At 31.4% G+C, this 16,088-nt stretch overlaps 1 protein-coding gene across 1 annotated transcript; it reads left to right on the top strand.

Annotated features, from left to right (window-relative positions):
* Positions 1-4,127: 4,127 nt before the first annotated feature.
* On the top strand, positions 4,128-4,910 carry LOC147925242 (uncharacterized). The gene has a single exon (XM_087492536.1). It carries the CDS (start codon positions 4,128-4,130, stop codon positions 4,908-4,910), a length of 783 nt encoding a protein of 260 aa, XP_087348662.1.
* The last annotated feature ends 11,178 nt before the right edge of the window (positions 4,911-16,088 follow it).

Below are 16,088 nucleotides of genomic sequence, written 5' to 3'. Positions count from 1 at the left end.
TCGCTTTTAAATCAATTTTAAATGGTGAATTTTGGATCTGAATACTAGTAACAAAATATATTAGAGTGACATGTTTGTGTTAATAGAATGGGAAGACAGTTTCGACGTACAGTATTAAAATATATGACAATATATATACCATATATATGCTTGGAAAATGAAAATAAGAGATTACATAGAAGGTGCATGGGAAAGGCTCGAGTATTCATACATTGAATCATGAAAATGAGCTGAAACTGATGATACAAAGTTTTTAATAACAGAATGAAGAAAAAAATGGAGATGAGAATCGGAAAAAAAAATATTGAACAACCCTTGAAGATGAATACAGAGAAATCATCTTAAAAGCTTATAAGTTTTTTAATACGTACCAAATGTTCAATCAACGTATCTCCTAATTAAATCACTAACATAAGTATTCAAATAATAATAACTAGGACCTGCGGTACACCGCGGGACAAATTATTTATAACTAAAATATTTAAATTATAAGTTGTATTTATAAGTTTAAACCATATAATACTGAAGTATAATTTATTTTTTACATAATATTTATTAATCAATTTAATTAGGTATGTCTATTCTCGGATACCGATAGTGTTAACAAGCTAATGAAATGATGTTTTACTTGTTTAACACTAAGCTAATGATATTTTAAATTTATATAAATATCAACAAAACCCGTCCAGCTATAACTCGCACTATATAATCTTAATTTTTAATATTTATTGTTTTGTATTGTAAATATTAGATTGAGTTGATATGTTAGAATATTATTAATATTTTTAACATTTTATAAAGTTTAACTTTCTAAAAAATATAAATATTGATAATATTTATACTTTTTATAAAATATAAATATTTATAATATTTAACTTTTAAAAACCTTTAAAATAAAGAACCGGAATAATCCAAATAAAAGTCTTCTAAGTTTGAATGCCTGATAAGTCAAGCTTTCTGCTCATTTGTATTATGAATCATTTTGATCTCTTTTATAGTATGATTCTGAACTATTGCCCAATTTTTTTAGGCGATGTCGGATATTATACCCGTATTTTTTATTCATCTATTGAGTAATATATGTCCGTTTTTAAAAATTTGTATTACATCATATGCAGAAAAAAATCACAATTTTTATTAATTAAATATATTATAGAATAATTAAAAATAATTTAAATATAAATTCAAATAAAAATAAAAAGGAATCATATATTTATGTTTGAAAGAAGTACAAAGATTTCCTTATTTTTTTTAAATCTTACTTATAATTAACTTTGAAATTTTTGGTAACTAATATTAAAGACAATGCATTAGATGTAAGAACTTTCCAAAAAGTATTTTTGAGCAAAAATTGCTGCAAAAATACTAGTATAGAGTTAACTATATGATTCTAAACTAAATTAATTAGCTAGTATGAGAGTAACCATACAAAAGAAAAGCTCGAATATTGAAATTTACGGAATCATTGTCACAGTACACGAACAGGAAACGCAACACCAACATTTTCTTTTACACAAAAGTTATCTCTATGTAAATTTAGAAAAGAGGAACACGATGAAAAGTGATGGAGTTGTTATTTTCTTCAATGATGTTCTCAATTTGGACAAAATCTAATGGTAAGAAACATGTCTGGAACATGTTTGGTGTTAAAGATTGGCTCGTCCTTCCTTTGTCCACTATGTGTATTAATAGTTTCTTTATATTCAACTTTACTTTACTCATTAATGGTTAAAATATTGCATCAATTTGTCTCCCATTTTAATGGCATTAGTACAATATCCCACCAAGCACAGTTACTTCAACCATAGAGTTATTCATAATAAGTGGATTTCATAATTTGTTGTGATGCTTTCTATTATTTTCCTGCCGCTCTTGAGTTTCTGAAATGCGATTTTGTACTATTTGTATCTACAGATATATACGCTGTTCAAGCCTAGCTATTTGATAGTGGATACATTCATCATCTATAAATTATATCAGAAAAAAATATGATGACGTTGAGTCCTGATGAATTACTTTTATTTGATGGACTATTTTTGGTACTTCTGAGTAGATCTATCATCTATACAAAAAAAATAAAAATAAAAATGGAGCTAATACACAAATGTTAATCACTTCTGTATATTGCATGTTGTTATTGTTTTTTTATTTTATATATTTGTCAACATTGCTTGTTGTTTAAAAGAAAACATTATATGAGAAATCAAGACAAGTTACTTTATAATATTATTAGAATGCCACACATTGGTTGGGTACTTAAGTAATGTATCTTTATAAATGTGGTATATGTTCACATATGAGTTAACTTGATAGTGAGTTAGACCCGCAAATACTAAAATAGTGTTAGAGCTGTTGATCCAATTGTCGATTGTTTGTTAGCTTGTAATATATAGTTTTTAATAGTGTGATAGCGTATTATATGAAATTTTCAATCTATTACTAATATTATTCTCGTAACATATGTTACTAATAATTTTGTGATCAATTTGATCATATGATTCATGATTGTTATGGATTTTACGTCTGTTATGTTAGTGTTTACGTTGAAAGTATTTTTCCACTATATCTCATATTAAAAAAAATAAAAAAAAATAAAGTATTTTTCCACTTTATATGTATTGTATCTTCTCTCAATTAGCATCACAGGCTGTTAAAAGAGTTTTTCATCAGGCCTGAATTGGGCCTCAGGACCAGGCTTACTAATGCATGTAAACATACTATTTTGGAAAGCTTGAAAATAATCTGAAGGATGGCTCGAATCCAAACTGAATTATAAATACTTCAAGTAGAACAAATTCCTAATTTAAAACTCTCTAACTATACGGGAATATGGTAAAATCGGATTGGAAGTCAACCCAGATTAATGTTTTGGACCATGGCACAATTTGTTCCAAGTGGTGTACCAAGTTCACAGTTCTTTTTCGTTAAAACAGAAATTTTTAAAAATATATATGAAACATAATAGTTTTTGCCTTCTACGAAAATTCATAAGCTACAGAAAAAAAATCTAGCAGCCTAAATTTTTCAAAAAAAAAAAAAAAAAAAAAAACTACAATTAAAGCACTAATCATAAGGCCCATATTTCTCTGAGAAATGAAGCAAGTAAATAAAAACAAAAGACATGAAAAATGGGAGAAAAAAATAATATTTTCATAATGATTAAATAAAGTGTAAAAATTGTTTGGAAAATATGTATGCCAAGTCAGGGCCATCTTCTTAAAAATACACAGTATTCATTATTTTCATTGCTGGTTGGAATGCAAATTTATGTATTGGTTGTAACATTTGTATTATTGGTAGTAGGAGTAGCCACAAATCGGATAGTTTGAATTTTTGGGTACCTAGATCCGGATCTCTGAAACAACGTGGATTCAGATTCGCCAATATTAATAGATATTTGCGGTCGAATATAGAATTCATAATATTATTAAAATAAGACTAAAATAGTTTTAAACTTTTTTTAACCAATAGAAAATACCTGAAAATGTACTAAGACATATTTATAGTAAACAGTAAGACTATCTTATTATATAAAGTTTGATGTAAAAGTTACCCATTAACAAGATCGTGACACGTATCAATTGTATCATTCAGATATTGATACATGTCAATTCTAAATTTACTAAAATTTAAAAAAAATAAAAATGTAAAAATTCAAAACCTACCATAAAAAGTTTGTATATAAAAGTAATATAGAAAAAAAAAACCTAATTTTATTTAAAATCTTTTAAAGAAAAAAAGACCTTTGTAAACTTCCAAATGTAAAAAAAAACTATTAATAGTTCAAGTACGAAGGATTGACATCTGCCTATTCTTGAGGAGTTTTTTGATCCGGTGGATATACCACTCATCCGCAGTTTGCCGGTCAGTAAAACCTATCAACCATATAGGTTATTATGGCACTTTACTAAGTCAGGAAAGTATTCGGTTAAATCAGGTTATAGACTAGCCCGGGATTAAAATGCGGTAGTTGAATATGGGCGGACGTGTATGCCTTTGCGGACTCAGGCGTGGAAATTAGATGTATCCCTGAAGATTCAACACTTTTTCTGGCAGGTTGCCTCGGGTACTTTTCCGGTGTTAGAACGGCTTGCGCAGACACTATATGCAAGTGGTGTGACACTGCGATGGAGACTATAAATCACGCGCTCTTTGAGTGTCCCCGGTCACGACGCATTTGGGAGTTGTCCCCAGTGCTGCTCGTCGCGGGAGGTTTTCCTTATGCTTCGATCTATGCAAATTTAGACTTCATATTCTGGCGGGCGACTTCCCAACCCGGGGTTTCAGATTTAGTTTCTCGTCTCCCCTGGATTATATGGTCAATTTGGAAAGATAGAAACAAAAAGATTTTCCAGGGAATTGAGATGGAGCCAATTGGAATTTTGGATCAAGCAGCCAATGATAAGTTATTGTGGGCGGAGGCCAAGTCTTATTCGGGGAGTTATTCTTTTCATCCGCCTATATTGGAGGAAAGGGGTTCCTTTCCCTGTTGTCAGGTTGATGGTTCGTGGAAAGGTACGAACCCTTTTCAGGGTTTGGGTTGGTGGTGTTGCAATGGAGAAGACTCTACGCTTCTTCTGGGAGCACGAAGACACAAAAGAGGCCTTACCTCCTTACACGCGGAATTGCAAGCTCTGATCAGGGCTATGGAGTCTTTACTGGCGGCTGGTGTTGCTTGTCAAGCCTTCGAGACGGACTGTGCAGAGCTAGTGGCGATGGTGCATACGCCGGACGATTGGCCCGCCTTTTCATACCCTTCCTTCACCCTCGCCAGGATCCCACGAGACTTCAACGCAAGGGCAGATTGCCTTGCTCAGTCATCAAGATCTTTAATTTTTGAATCTACTTTTGTAAACTCTTATCCTCCTGTCTGGGCCACCAATCTTGGAGTGCTTTTTTATTCTTATTAATGTTTGGTTAATATATATATATATATATAAGAAAATTATAAACTTTAAACAGCTTTAAAATTTTAAAAAGACCAATATAAGGAAATTATATATATATATATATATATATATCATAAAATTCGAAATTATCTTATATGTTAATTTTAAGTTTATTTATTTTAATTTTAAGTTGCTAATTTTACAAGAAAAAGGTGAGTATTTTTTTATATAAGATAAAAAATGATTGTGAAAATATACAATTAATTACTGTTTCTAAAAAAAAGTAAATACTCACATTTACATAAAAAAAAAAGATGTTTGAAGTAAAAAAATAAAAAAGATGACAATTCAAATTAACTAAGAATATTAGGACCATAGTCTTAACGAAATTTTACTATATGTTAAAATATGTATTAATTTAAAAAAAAAAATTAGGTTTGGGTTCTCTATTTTACATTTAGGATATTATTTTTAGAGGGTAGGGTTTAATATTTGGGGTTTAGGGTTTAGAATTTTGTTATTTTATATATTAGTAAGGGGTATTTTTGAAAAAAAAAACACCAAGAGAGGATATTTTTGAAAAGTGAAATAGAAAAATAAGCATTTTTAATAATCCCCCTTACTTTTATTGTTAAATTTAAAATACGAGCTAATATACATTTTTTTCTGTCACTAAATAATATACATATTATCTCCTATGATGCTCATATTATTTTTTTTATTAAAATTTTTAACTCTAGTCCATGAAAAAGTGAATTATGGTTTTACGATGAAATAGATAGTTAAATGTGATTACGAAACTGAATGTATAACGATGAAATTTATTTTAGATTAAAAAAATTTCAAATATTAATATGTACCATTTAAAAAAAAATCATCTAAGAATATTAGTAATTTTTTAATGTTTGATTTTATAATTTCAACACATGTATTTTTGTAATGCATGTGTTAAAACATAAGATAATTCAAAAATTAAAAATATAATTCAAAATACGTTATTATTTATAGGAATGATTCTTCAGTTATTTGATGAGGATGTCTCTATATCTTTATATATATATATATATATATATATATATATATATTTTATAAATTTCACGCATTTAAAATTGATTATGACATGAGGTAAAATTAGTAATTATGAGATAACAACATAACAAATATATCTTAAATAATGTTGATTCAGTTTTTTTTTTTGCGAATTATATTTTGTTTATTTTTATTTGTATTTTAAATTCTTACTATGATATAGATTTGATATGATGTATTAATTGTGTTTGATATATTTAGTTCTATGCATTAAGATTAAATGTGTAATTAAACTTAAAATATGGTATAGATATTTAAATGGTACTCCATGTCCTATAAGAGTTTTTGGGTAAAAGCACAAAGAGTAATAAACAATAAATATTATGTCATTTATAAAACTTCAACCAATAGAAAAATATACTGAATAGTTCAAATAGTCGTAAATTGTTATATTAATAAAAATTGTACATAGAAATTTGAGAAAATATTATAAAATAGAGAGAAAAGTTTTTAAACTCTTATATAATGGAACTGAGAGTATTAAAATGAAATATGAGAAGTTCATATTCAATATTAAAATGTTACAAGATGAAATATAAAACATATATATTACTACTTAATTATTTTTAATAATTTTTTTTCATTTTATCCGCGTAATAACGCGAGTCTTATCTAGTTTATTATGAAAAACACGTAAATTTGATACAAATAATTTATATAAATTTACATATATAAAATACATCCAAAAGTTCAGATTAGATTGGATCGGATTTGGATCACGGATACCCGTATATTATTATACACACAATAAGAAGATCAGTTATGTTTTTCTTTACATGGCTATAGTTTTTTAGATTTGAGAACTAAAAATAAAATTTTCTTCTTATTAGAGAAATGAAAATAAAAAGATTGGTTAGAGACAAAGGAGACAGGTCCTTGCTTACCGAGAAGAGGACACGTCAAGCTGGTGATGGTACTGTCAAAGACAAAACAACTCAATTATTAAGCATACATTAATTATTACTGGTAGCCTAAATCTCTACTTTGTTAGCTTAATTAAAAAATCATTTAACTAATCCAAGTGGGTATTGCTTCTTTTTGTAGAGCGCGTGAATCTTAATTGAGTGCCCACCACAGGGGACAAGCAGTGAAGCTGTAAGGAACACTGGTGGGTTTTGCATTATTTTCCATTTACCAACACATGTCTTCTATGTTTTTCTTTTGATACAAATAGTATAACTTTGGGTAATTGCATTACTTATCAAAAAAAATAATTAATATGGTATTATTGTAATGCACTTTGAGTCCAAATTATTGGTTTATCTTTTTAAATATAACTTTCAGTTGAAGTTATTGGTTTTTTGCCCTATATGAATGAGTACCAAATATAAATGTTTTCTCCCATTTCCGCTTTCGCCAATACTAATGCGAAAATTGGGGTAGATTTGGTGATTTAACATCTTCAATTTTTATTATTTTCCATTCTCCAAATTTTACTAATGGGGATCACTAGTGGTGTTGGTACAAAACAAAACTGTTGTGGTGACCCTAGTACTTTTTTCTATGAACCAGAAGAATCATCAATGCTAAAAAAATCGACATTAGCACCACATGAAAAAGAAAATATTTTACACATAATTTAACTCATTTTTTAACTTCAAAAAATCATTGTAATTTTGGACTAAACTGTTTTTGTTACCCGTTATTACAATTTATATCATGTAAAGTAAATAAGAAATCAATAATTTTGTTAGAATAATATACATATGAATAACAAACATTTAATCATATGTAACATATGTTTAACTTGAATATTAATGTTTTGTATTATACAATTGAAGCAACCTGACCATTTTTCATATAAAATTAAATATACTATAACATTTAATTAAACTGTCAAACAAACAACTAACATTTAATCGATAATAACAAACTTCAATTAACATAAACCAACAATAAACATGCACAACAGAAAGATAACAAACGAACCTAACTAACCCATCAATCTAGCAAGTTTCTAACCAGGTTCTAACAATAATAAAAAAAATCCAACAACACAGAACCGAGACCCTAGATCATCATGCTCTTCATCGCCATGATTCCACATTACACTTTACCTTGAAACAAGGATAATTCTAACCAACCACGAAAAAAAGCAACACCATATCAAGCTTCTCTCCCGCCCCCAACCTCATATCTCCACTTCCACAGACATACCTCCCAAGAACATGCACGGTAAAGCCTTCGTTTGGCCACATAAACTCTCGGAAACTTTCAGGAGAACTCTCAAGCGAAATAGGCCAACCAAAACCCTAAAACGTCGAACTCACCTTTTTGAAAATATATTAATTCATGGATATTTTTCCCCTCATGAGAGTTATTTAATCTTATTTCTAATTGCTCTTATCGTTGTGGTTGATTTAAGTTTTGTTAATTGTTTTGTGCAGGCGTTGAAAAGGAGTATCCAAAACGCCTCTTCAGAGATGGTGATGAACCACAAGTGAAGCAGATAAACAATAGCTGCATAATGTCTATCATGACAAAAATCAGGATGCTTTGCCAATCGAGTACGAGAAAGTGAAGAGTGATCATGTCTTTGCAAATGTGTATGCCATCTATGAAAATGGTCTACGATATTCTGCGCGTTTGATACACAACATCATGTGTAGGCAGTTGGTAAAAAAATAAAAAACATGAATTCTGGTTTGTGTTTGGAAGGAAGCCACTGAGATTTTCTATGCAAGAATTTTATGCAGTCCCTGGACTCAAATACAGGAATGATTTCAGCTTAGATTTAAAGAGTTGGAAAGAGGATAAAGGTTTTTGGGTAGATTATTGAAGAGAGACGGGGAGATTTGCATTAAGAGGTTGATAGATGTGCACCTACTAGAAGCTCCCAAATGGGAATTTGAAGACAATATTAGATTTGTTTATGTTTATGTCACAGCTGGTTTGGTGATGGCTAAGGACGAGAAGAAAAAGATTCCTCTCTCATACATCAAATTGGTGATGAATCTTGTTAAGTTGAGAGCTTATCCTTGAGGTTTGCTTGTGACCTCGATCTTGTGACATCGATCATGGACACAAGAAATAAGTGGAAGAAGACCTATAGTTATATTCTTAATGGTTTCTCATTCCCACTTCAAATATGGGTTTTGGAAACAATTCCTGTTATTGGAGAATTATTTGGAGAGAAGATTAACAAGAAATTCGTCAATGCTCCTAGATGTTCTAACTGGAAGGACGCAACAAAAGTGTCTTATCAAGACCTTCATAGAGCAATCATTTGGACCAAAGGTTAGTAACTCCAAATCTTATGTATTCTTATTTTATTTTTATGGTCATAATCTGGTAGTGTTTCTTTATATGTTATATTTTGCAAATCTTCTTGACTGTTGCTTAACTAACATTTGTGTACATCTTTTTCTGTAGGATATCTATCGCTTTTCCATACATTTCCATGACATAAAATTATGACGTATTCGAGTCGGTAGATTTTCTGAGGTATGATGTGATCAATGATGTGGGAGTTAAAACACTTAAACGATTTGGTCAGATCTAGTTACGAATTTGGAGACCATGTGTGGGGATATGTTGAAACTGATGTAGACGAAGAAAAGATAGATTAGGTTATAAACATAGATGATTATGTTGAAAAGGATAGTGAGGTAGCTCCAGATGAGAAATAAGATCCAAATCTTAGTGATGCAGATAATAAATTTTCTAGGTTGGAGAATAACGAGAAACAAGATTTAAATATGCAAGTGTCAGATACGAAGAAGAGAAAGACAAAAGCACGTTGATCACAGTGCAGAGAGTCAAAAAATGCAATTGCTATGTCAACGAGCCGCAACCACAAATGGTTTTGATGAAAAAATAAAGTCATTCATTAAAGGAGTGTTTGAAGCTTCTTTAAAGCCTTTTCAGGAAGAAATAGGCCAGGGATTGAAGAAGATGGAGGAGGATGTATTAGAAGTGAAGGAATTACTAAACTAAAAGATGTGGTAAGTCAAAAATAAATCTCTTTGCTTGTGGTGTTGTATTTGTACTTGTTTTCTAAAACTTATGTATTCTTAATTTTGACAAAGAATAAACCACCATCCGTTTAACCAAAGACTTTGGTACGTAAAAAGTAACTTGCTGATACTTGTTTTGGTGTATTTGGTTTTGGAAAATTTTGCTATGTATCTGCGTGTTTGTAGTTTTAAAAACTAAAGTAAAACACTATTTGTGAACTTATGTATTATAATTGTTTAGGTGATGTATTGTAAACTTTAAACTTGGTTATTGTATTTCTTTGTTAATTTTAAACATTGATATTTTTATTGACAGGAAGAAAAATATATTTTTGATGAATTGTGTAACTCTCCAACCACCATCCCTTAGTGGGCCCCATGTCCTATCCTAGTCCATGGGCCCACTTTCTTTAATGAGCCTCACGTCCTCTCACTAGGCCCGTGAGCTCATCCATGTCCGACGGCCGGTCTGCTACATCCAGGAGGTTTTTAAAGACTTGTTAATGTCCCTACAATCACCACATGATCTTTTCCTATGTTTGGTCCTCACTCGCACAGTTCCGACAATCATTTCCTGGAAGGTCACCCATCCTGAGACTACTCCAGCTCAAGCACGCTTAACTCTGGAGCTCTCTTAGGACCCTTGACCGAAAAGATAAGTGCACTTTGGTGACCTAGGTGGCCAAATCAATTCTTTTAAACCTCTCCGCATGTTCCTGAAATCGAGGTGTCACAAATTTTTCACACAATCGGGTGCCACAGACCTTAACATGGACACCCAAGATTTTTTGAACACTCAATATTTCTTGTACACTCAAGATTTCTTAGAGAAATCAGTAGGACATCTTTCGCAAAACCCATGTGTACCCGAGGTTGATCCTACATAAAACGCGGGAAAGAATGACGAGGATGCTGAATTGGTTTCAATATATGATGATAGATGGAATGCTTTGAAGCATGGAAAAGGAATTTTGAGTAAGTCTTTTGGTTGTTTTTGTCTAGTTATAACTGTCTAGTTTTTTTTTTTTTTTATTTACAAAATACAATTTGTTTCATAGTGGAGAGATCCTTAAGTTGGGTCCATCGGTAATTGGTGATGTACTACTAGATCGAATGAAGTAATTTGTTTCATTATGCACTCACACCAAGTGACTGCATAATGAAGTAAGTATAACCTTTACTTTTTTTCAATATTATGCATTACATAAATTGTTTTATTTAAATTTAATTTTAACTTTTACTTATTTTCCAAGGACATGGATGTGATGATGTATTTATTTTAGGAGAAAACATCTTTAGGCCGGATGAAGTCAAACTGTGTGGGTTTTATGAATTTCATGCTCAGCGAGAGACTCGAAGTCTAATACTCCAAGTACATGAAAACATCAAACAAGCAAAGCCACAAATGAGATACTAAACTTCTACGCTAACGGTGATTTTCCATCTTACGGAAAGAAATGTAAAAAATGGGATAAAGGTTTTGACAGAATCTATGCTCTAATCTTCGTCAATGACAATCACTGGATTTCTGTTTGCGTTAACTTTGTTTTAAGAACTGCTGAAGTCTTAAATTGTGATGGACACAAAAATATAAGGAATGTCGAGTCATTATCGCACGTATTTTTAGAGAAATTAATGCAAAGATGAATGGAAAAGTACCTCTTTTGACACAATATGAAATTATAGACGTGAAGGTACTATCTGACCTGAATAGGTCGACGAGTAAGTGTGGAGTCTATGCATTGAAATACATCGAATGTCATATGCAATCTCTAAGTTTGGATTCGATAATTGATGAGAACATCAAAGAAGCACGTCTGATGATTGCAATCGATCTATGGGAAGCTGCAAATGATCCCCTCTTAATTGAGCATATGAAGAATTATCGCCCTTCACAGTTGTCGTCCAAAAGTATCGAAATTGACTGAAATTATTTCATCTTTTTAATAGGTCTTTAGTTTGACACATTGTATGATTTTTGTTTAATTTTTAACTTGATCTATTATTTCATCTTTTAAGTAGTTCTTTAGTTTGACACATTTAGTCCAAGTCCATCAAAGCCCAAAGTTTGACTCCAATTTAAAACACACACAAGTCCAGCAAAGTCTAGCAAAGAGAACCAAACACACACAAGTTCAGCAAAGTTTAGCAATAACACACAAGTCTAGCAAAGTCTAGCAAAGTCCAGCAAACACCAAGCAAACCACAAATCATCAGAACTTTAAGAGTCAAAAGCCAAAAAAAAAGAATCAAGTTCGACATAACAATACACATAACAAGACACATTACAAATCAAGAAACGAAACGAAGAAAACAAAAATCAAGACACTTTGTCACATTGTATGCCATAATGCAAATCAAGAAAGGAAAAAAAAACTCAAGACCAAACCGACTTTGGGTTATTTTGGTTTATGAGCTAAACCCAAAATAATGTCTTAACCGAGTTTGAATCTTGCACCAAACCGGATCCGCTATCATGAAACCCATAAATCCCCAAATAAAAGAAATCTAAAATCGATTTCTAGGTTCCATTACTGAAACTGAAATCCATTGTTTCTTCTTTTCACGTAGTTTGTTTCGTCTTTTATTATTTGTTAGGTTTTATTAACGAATGTGATTGTGAAGATGAGCAATATATCAACCAATTCGACCAAATCAACAAGTTCTCGTGCATGAGAAAGAGTGGTTGGTGTCCCAAAGAGATGTTAGTGCGAGGAAGAAATTGTAGCAATTATATCCAAGTCTGATCTCAATCTTTACCGTAGATACTATTGTTATGGATTTGTTGTACCAAATAAGATAAACTATTATGTTTTATAGTTTTTTTTTCTGATTTCAATTATAACAATGGGGGTTTGTTGTAGCTTAGAAACGATGATCACATGTTTAAATTGTTTGATGAGGCTTGGTCAACAAAATAGATACATTAACTGCAAAGAATGTTGGATTTGAGAAGCATCTGAAAGAGTGAGTTTGAGAAAATGATTTAAAAGAATATGGCAAAAGAGATATTTGAGAAGGTTGAAGATACTTTGTCTGAAGAAAAAGCAAGAAATAAGAAGATAATAATTGTTTTAGTGATAGTGTGCATGATCATGATTGGATGCAACAAACTACTAGGTTGAAGAAGAGAATGATGGTGTTGTTGTTAGTTATCAAAACAAACACCTATTTTGGTATTTTGCCATAACTTTTCTTTGGAGTCCCTCTAACTTCGTTAACTGCATACTCGCGAGAGTCACATGCCTGAGAGTAAGTTAATTAACAATGCGAATAATATTAATGATATCATTCGGTTTAGGCCCTTCAAATACACCCTCATATTTCTGCATAATGAGATGTCCAATTGTTTTTGCTGAAGATGTTCTACAGAATTTCCTTTTATTTGAAGGAGCACATGTATGGTTCCCCACAAACTTGTTGATTTTGAAATATTTAAACCCATCTAAACACTCAGTACAAAGACTCTATTTGCAAACACCATCTATGTAACGTATACACCACAATTCCGTATCAGATTTTGTAACCTTGTAGTCACAATAATACCTCATCGCATACAATTTCATAGTTACAATTTCATCGCATACAATTTCATAAATTTATTTTTATAGTATGAATGCAATTTTTTAACCTGACTATTATTCATCACAACGATTGGAGGACAATCAACAAAAAGATCTATGGGTAAAAAAACTTAGCTCAATATCAAAAATACTCAGTTCTATTCCATAGGCTTCTGAAACCATAATCTTCAATTCTTCATGTGTTGAACTCGATTCCAAAGTCAGTAATCTCCCACGATTTTCTTCATCAATAATAAATCTCCACTCCTGGTTGTTATACAATCTCCACACACCACTCTTAATGTAGATGTGCATTGCCATCCAAAACAGTCAAAAACTAGTGAAAAAAGAAGAGAAAATGTCTTTAGAGACCATAAACTATGGCACTAATCGATTAGGGTTTGTTTTACACTTTTTTTTAATTTTATCTAAAACAATTAGACAACGTTTTCTAAAGTACGTAGAACGTAATCCTAACAAACAAATACGATCTTAGATAAATATTTAGTTTCATTTTTAAAGTTTTTTTTTCTTATACTTAGTGAAATCAAAAAATTTCAGAGTATACATTCTATATTTATGTAGTATATATAAAACAACCGACCCATTTTTAAAAAATATAATAATATAATATTCTAGTGATCTCATACTCACTAACCACCTAACCCCATTCAAACCAAACAGCAGAAAACCAAATGATACCATTAAACCAATGAATCAAATAACCATCAGAAATTCAATAACATATCTATCCATCAATATCAAATAACATAAACCAAGTCATAGAACAATAAACCAACAACCTAAACATCCATTCTAGACCACTACATTCCATTCTAGCAACCTAACAGCAGCATAGAACAAACCACCGAGTCTCTAGAACATCCTCCTCTTCATTGGTTTGATTCCACGATCACACTTTGCCTTTACCTGCATCACAAACAACAATTGAGACGCGTGAATATTATCAGGCAATCTTCCCATCTACTGGGCTATACACACAAACAGTTGAGAATCTCAAATCAACAAACAACAAATAAACAATCAAACCAGGAAAAAGCAATGTCAGCCGCCTGCTAAAAGGTTTGTGTCGACCGACACCCTCATGATGTCGATCGACACAGACACCTGGCAAGTTTGCATCGACCGACACACCCCTTGTGTCAATCGATGCAGACCCCCTTGTGTCGATCGACACATGCTCGACATTTTTCCCGAAATCCCAAATTGCATCGACTGACACCTCCACATGACATCGATCTATGCTCGTAGGTTTTATCAAGCCGTCGTCACACTGTGTAGACCGATACACTCCTTGTGTCGATCGACACAGATGTCGAGCATCGTGTTCCTACGAGCTCCATTGCAGATCTCCGACTCCAATCTCCTCCAATCTGGCCGAGACTTCCCTATAATCTATAGAAAACCACAAAAAACTACAATCAACCACTCCCAAGCAAGAAATCCATCATAAAACACACATAAACACAAAGAATCAGAAACTCTCAAGCTTAGATAAGCGATGGTCATGCACTCACCTTTGCCACATAAGATTCTGACTCTAAACCGACGAATCCACACTCCTAGCGAGCTTCCCTCACAATCCTAGCTTCAGATCTCTCAAGAGCAGCTAGCAATCTTCCCAAAAACTCACAAGAACTCTCAACAAACGCTTTCTCTCTTTTCTTTCTCTGGAACCACAAAAGGAGGCTGCTAACAAGCCTAGGTCGACTTCCCAATCTTATATATCTCGGTTTAATTTTCACTTAAACCAAACCACATCATACCAACGATTAAAACAAACTGATCGAATCCAATTTTTAGGCTGTGTTGATCGATGCACCTACTGTGTTGATCGACGCACCTCCCTAAACCGACCGAACCGGTTCGCGGATGTTATAGTATATCTACTAATTTTCTCAGAGATAGAGTAAAAGGAATAAAACATATTCTAATATTTTCATAGTATAGAGTAAATCATATAAGGTATATACTAAAAAGTTTAGATCATAGAGTAAACCGTAGAATACATACTCAATATCTTAGAATTTTGAATTTCGGGCTACTAAACTATTTAGAACGAAAACCTTTTCTAAAATTAATATAACGTGTACAATATGTTAGAATACAAAATCTGGTATTTTCAGAACAGTAGGAAACGTTTTCTAAATGTTTTATATCAAATTTTATCTATAAAAAAGTAACTTATTAATTTTGTTTTCAATAAAATATATTATCTCCATAATTGTATATCTACATATTTTCCTAGATTTCACCTCTTAAAACTTGTTAAATTTGAGTTTCTTAATTTATATGGGTATTTTCGATAAAAATGGCAATTCTGAAATAAAAGGGAATGTAGACAAACTTTTTCTAGTGATCCTCTATTTCCAATTTTATCTTTTTATATTACACCTACACAATGATATCATCAACATGCAAACACCGATTGCAATTTTTTTATTCGTTCAAATTAAGGAAATCATATATTAATTTTAATCATTATCTAAGATATTTTTCCCCCAAAATGGGATAGTAACAATTAAAGTTGAACGATGCTTTGATGAACAATTTTGGATGAAACAATTGTT

The sequence above is a fragment of the Camelina sativa genome, chromosome 16 (genome assembly GCF_030686135.1).
Source record: "Camelina sativa cultivar CO46 ecotype springtype chromosome 16, ASM3068613v1".
In the NCBI taxonomy this organism is placed as follows: Eukaryota; Viridiplantae; Streptophyta; class Magnoliopsida; order Brassicales; family Brassicaceae; genus Camelina; species Camelina sativa.
Note: the sequence above shows the minus strand (reverse complement) of the source record. Positions and strands in the feature narration are given on the sequence as shown.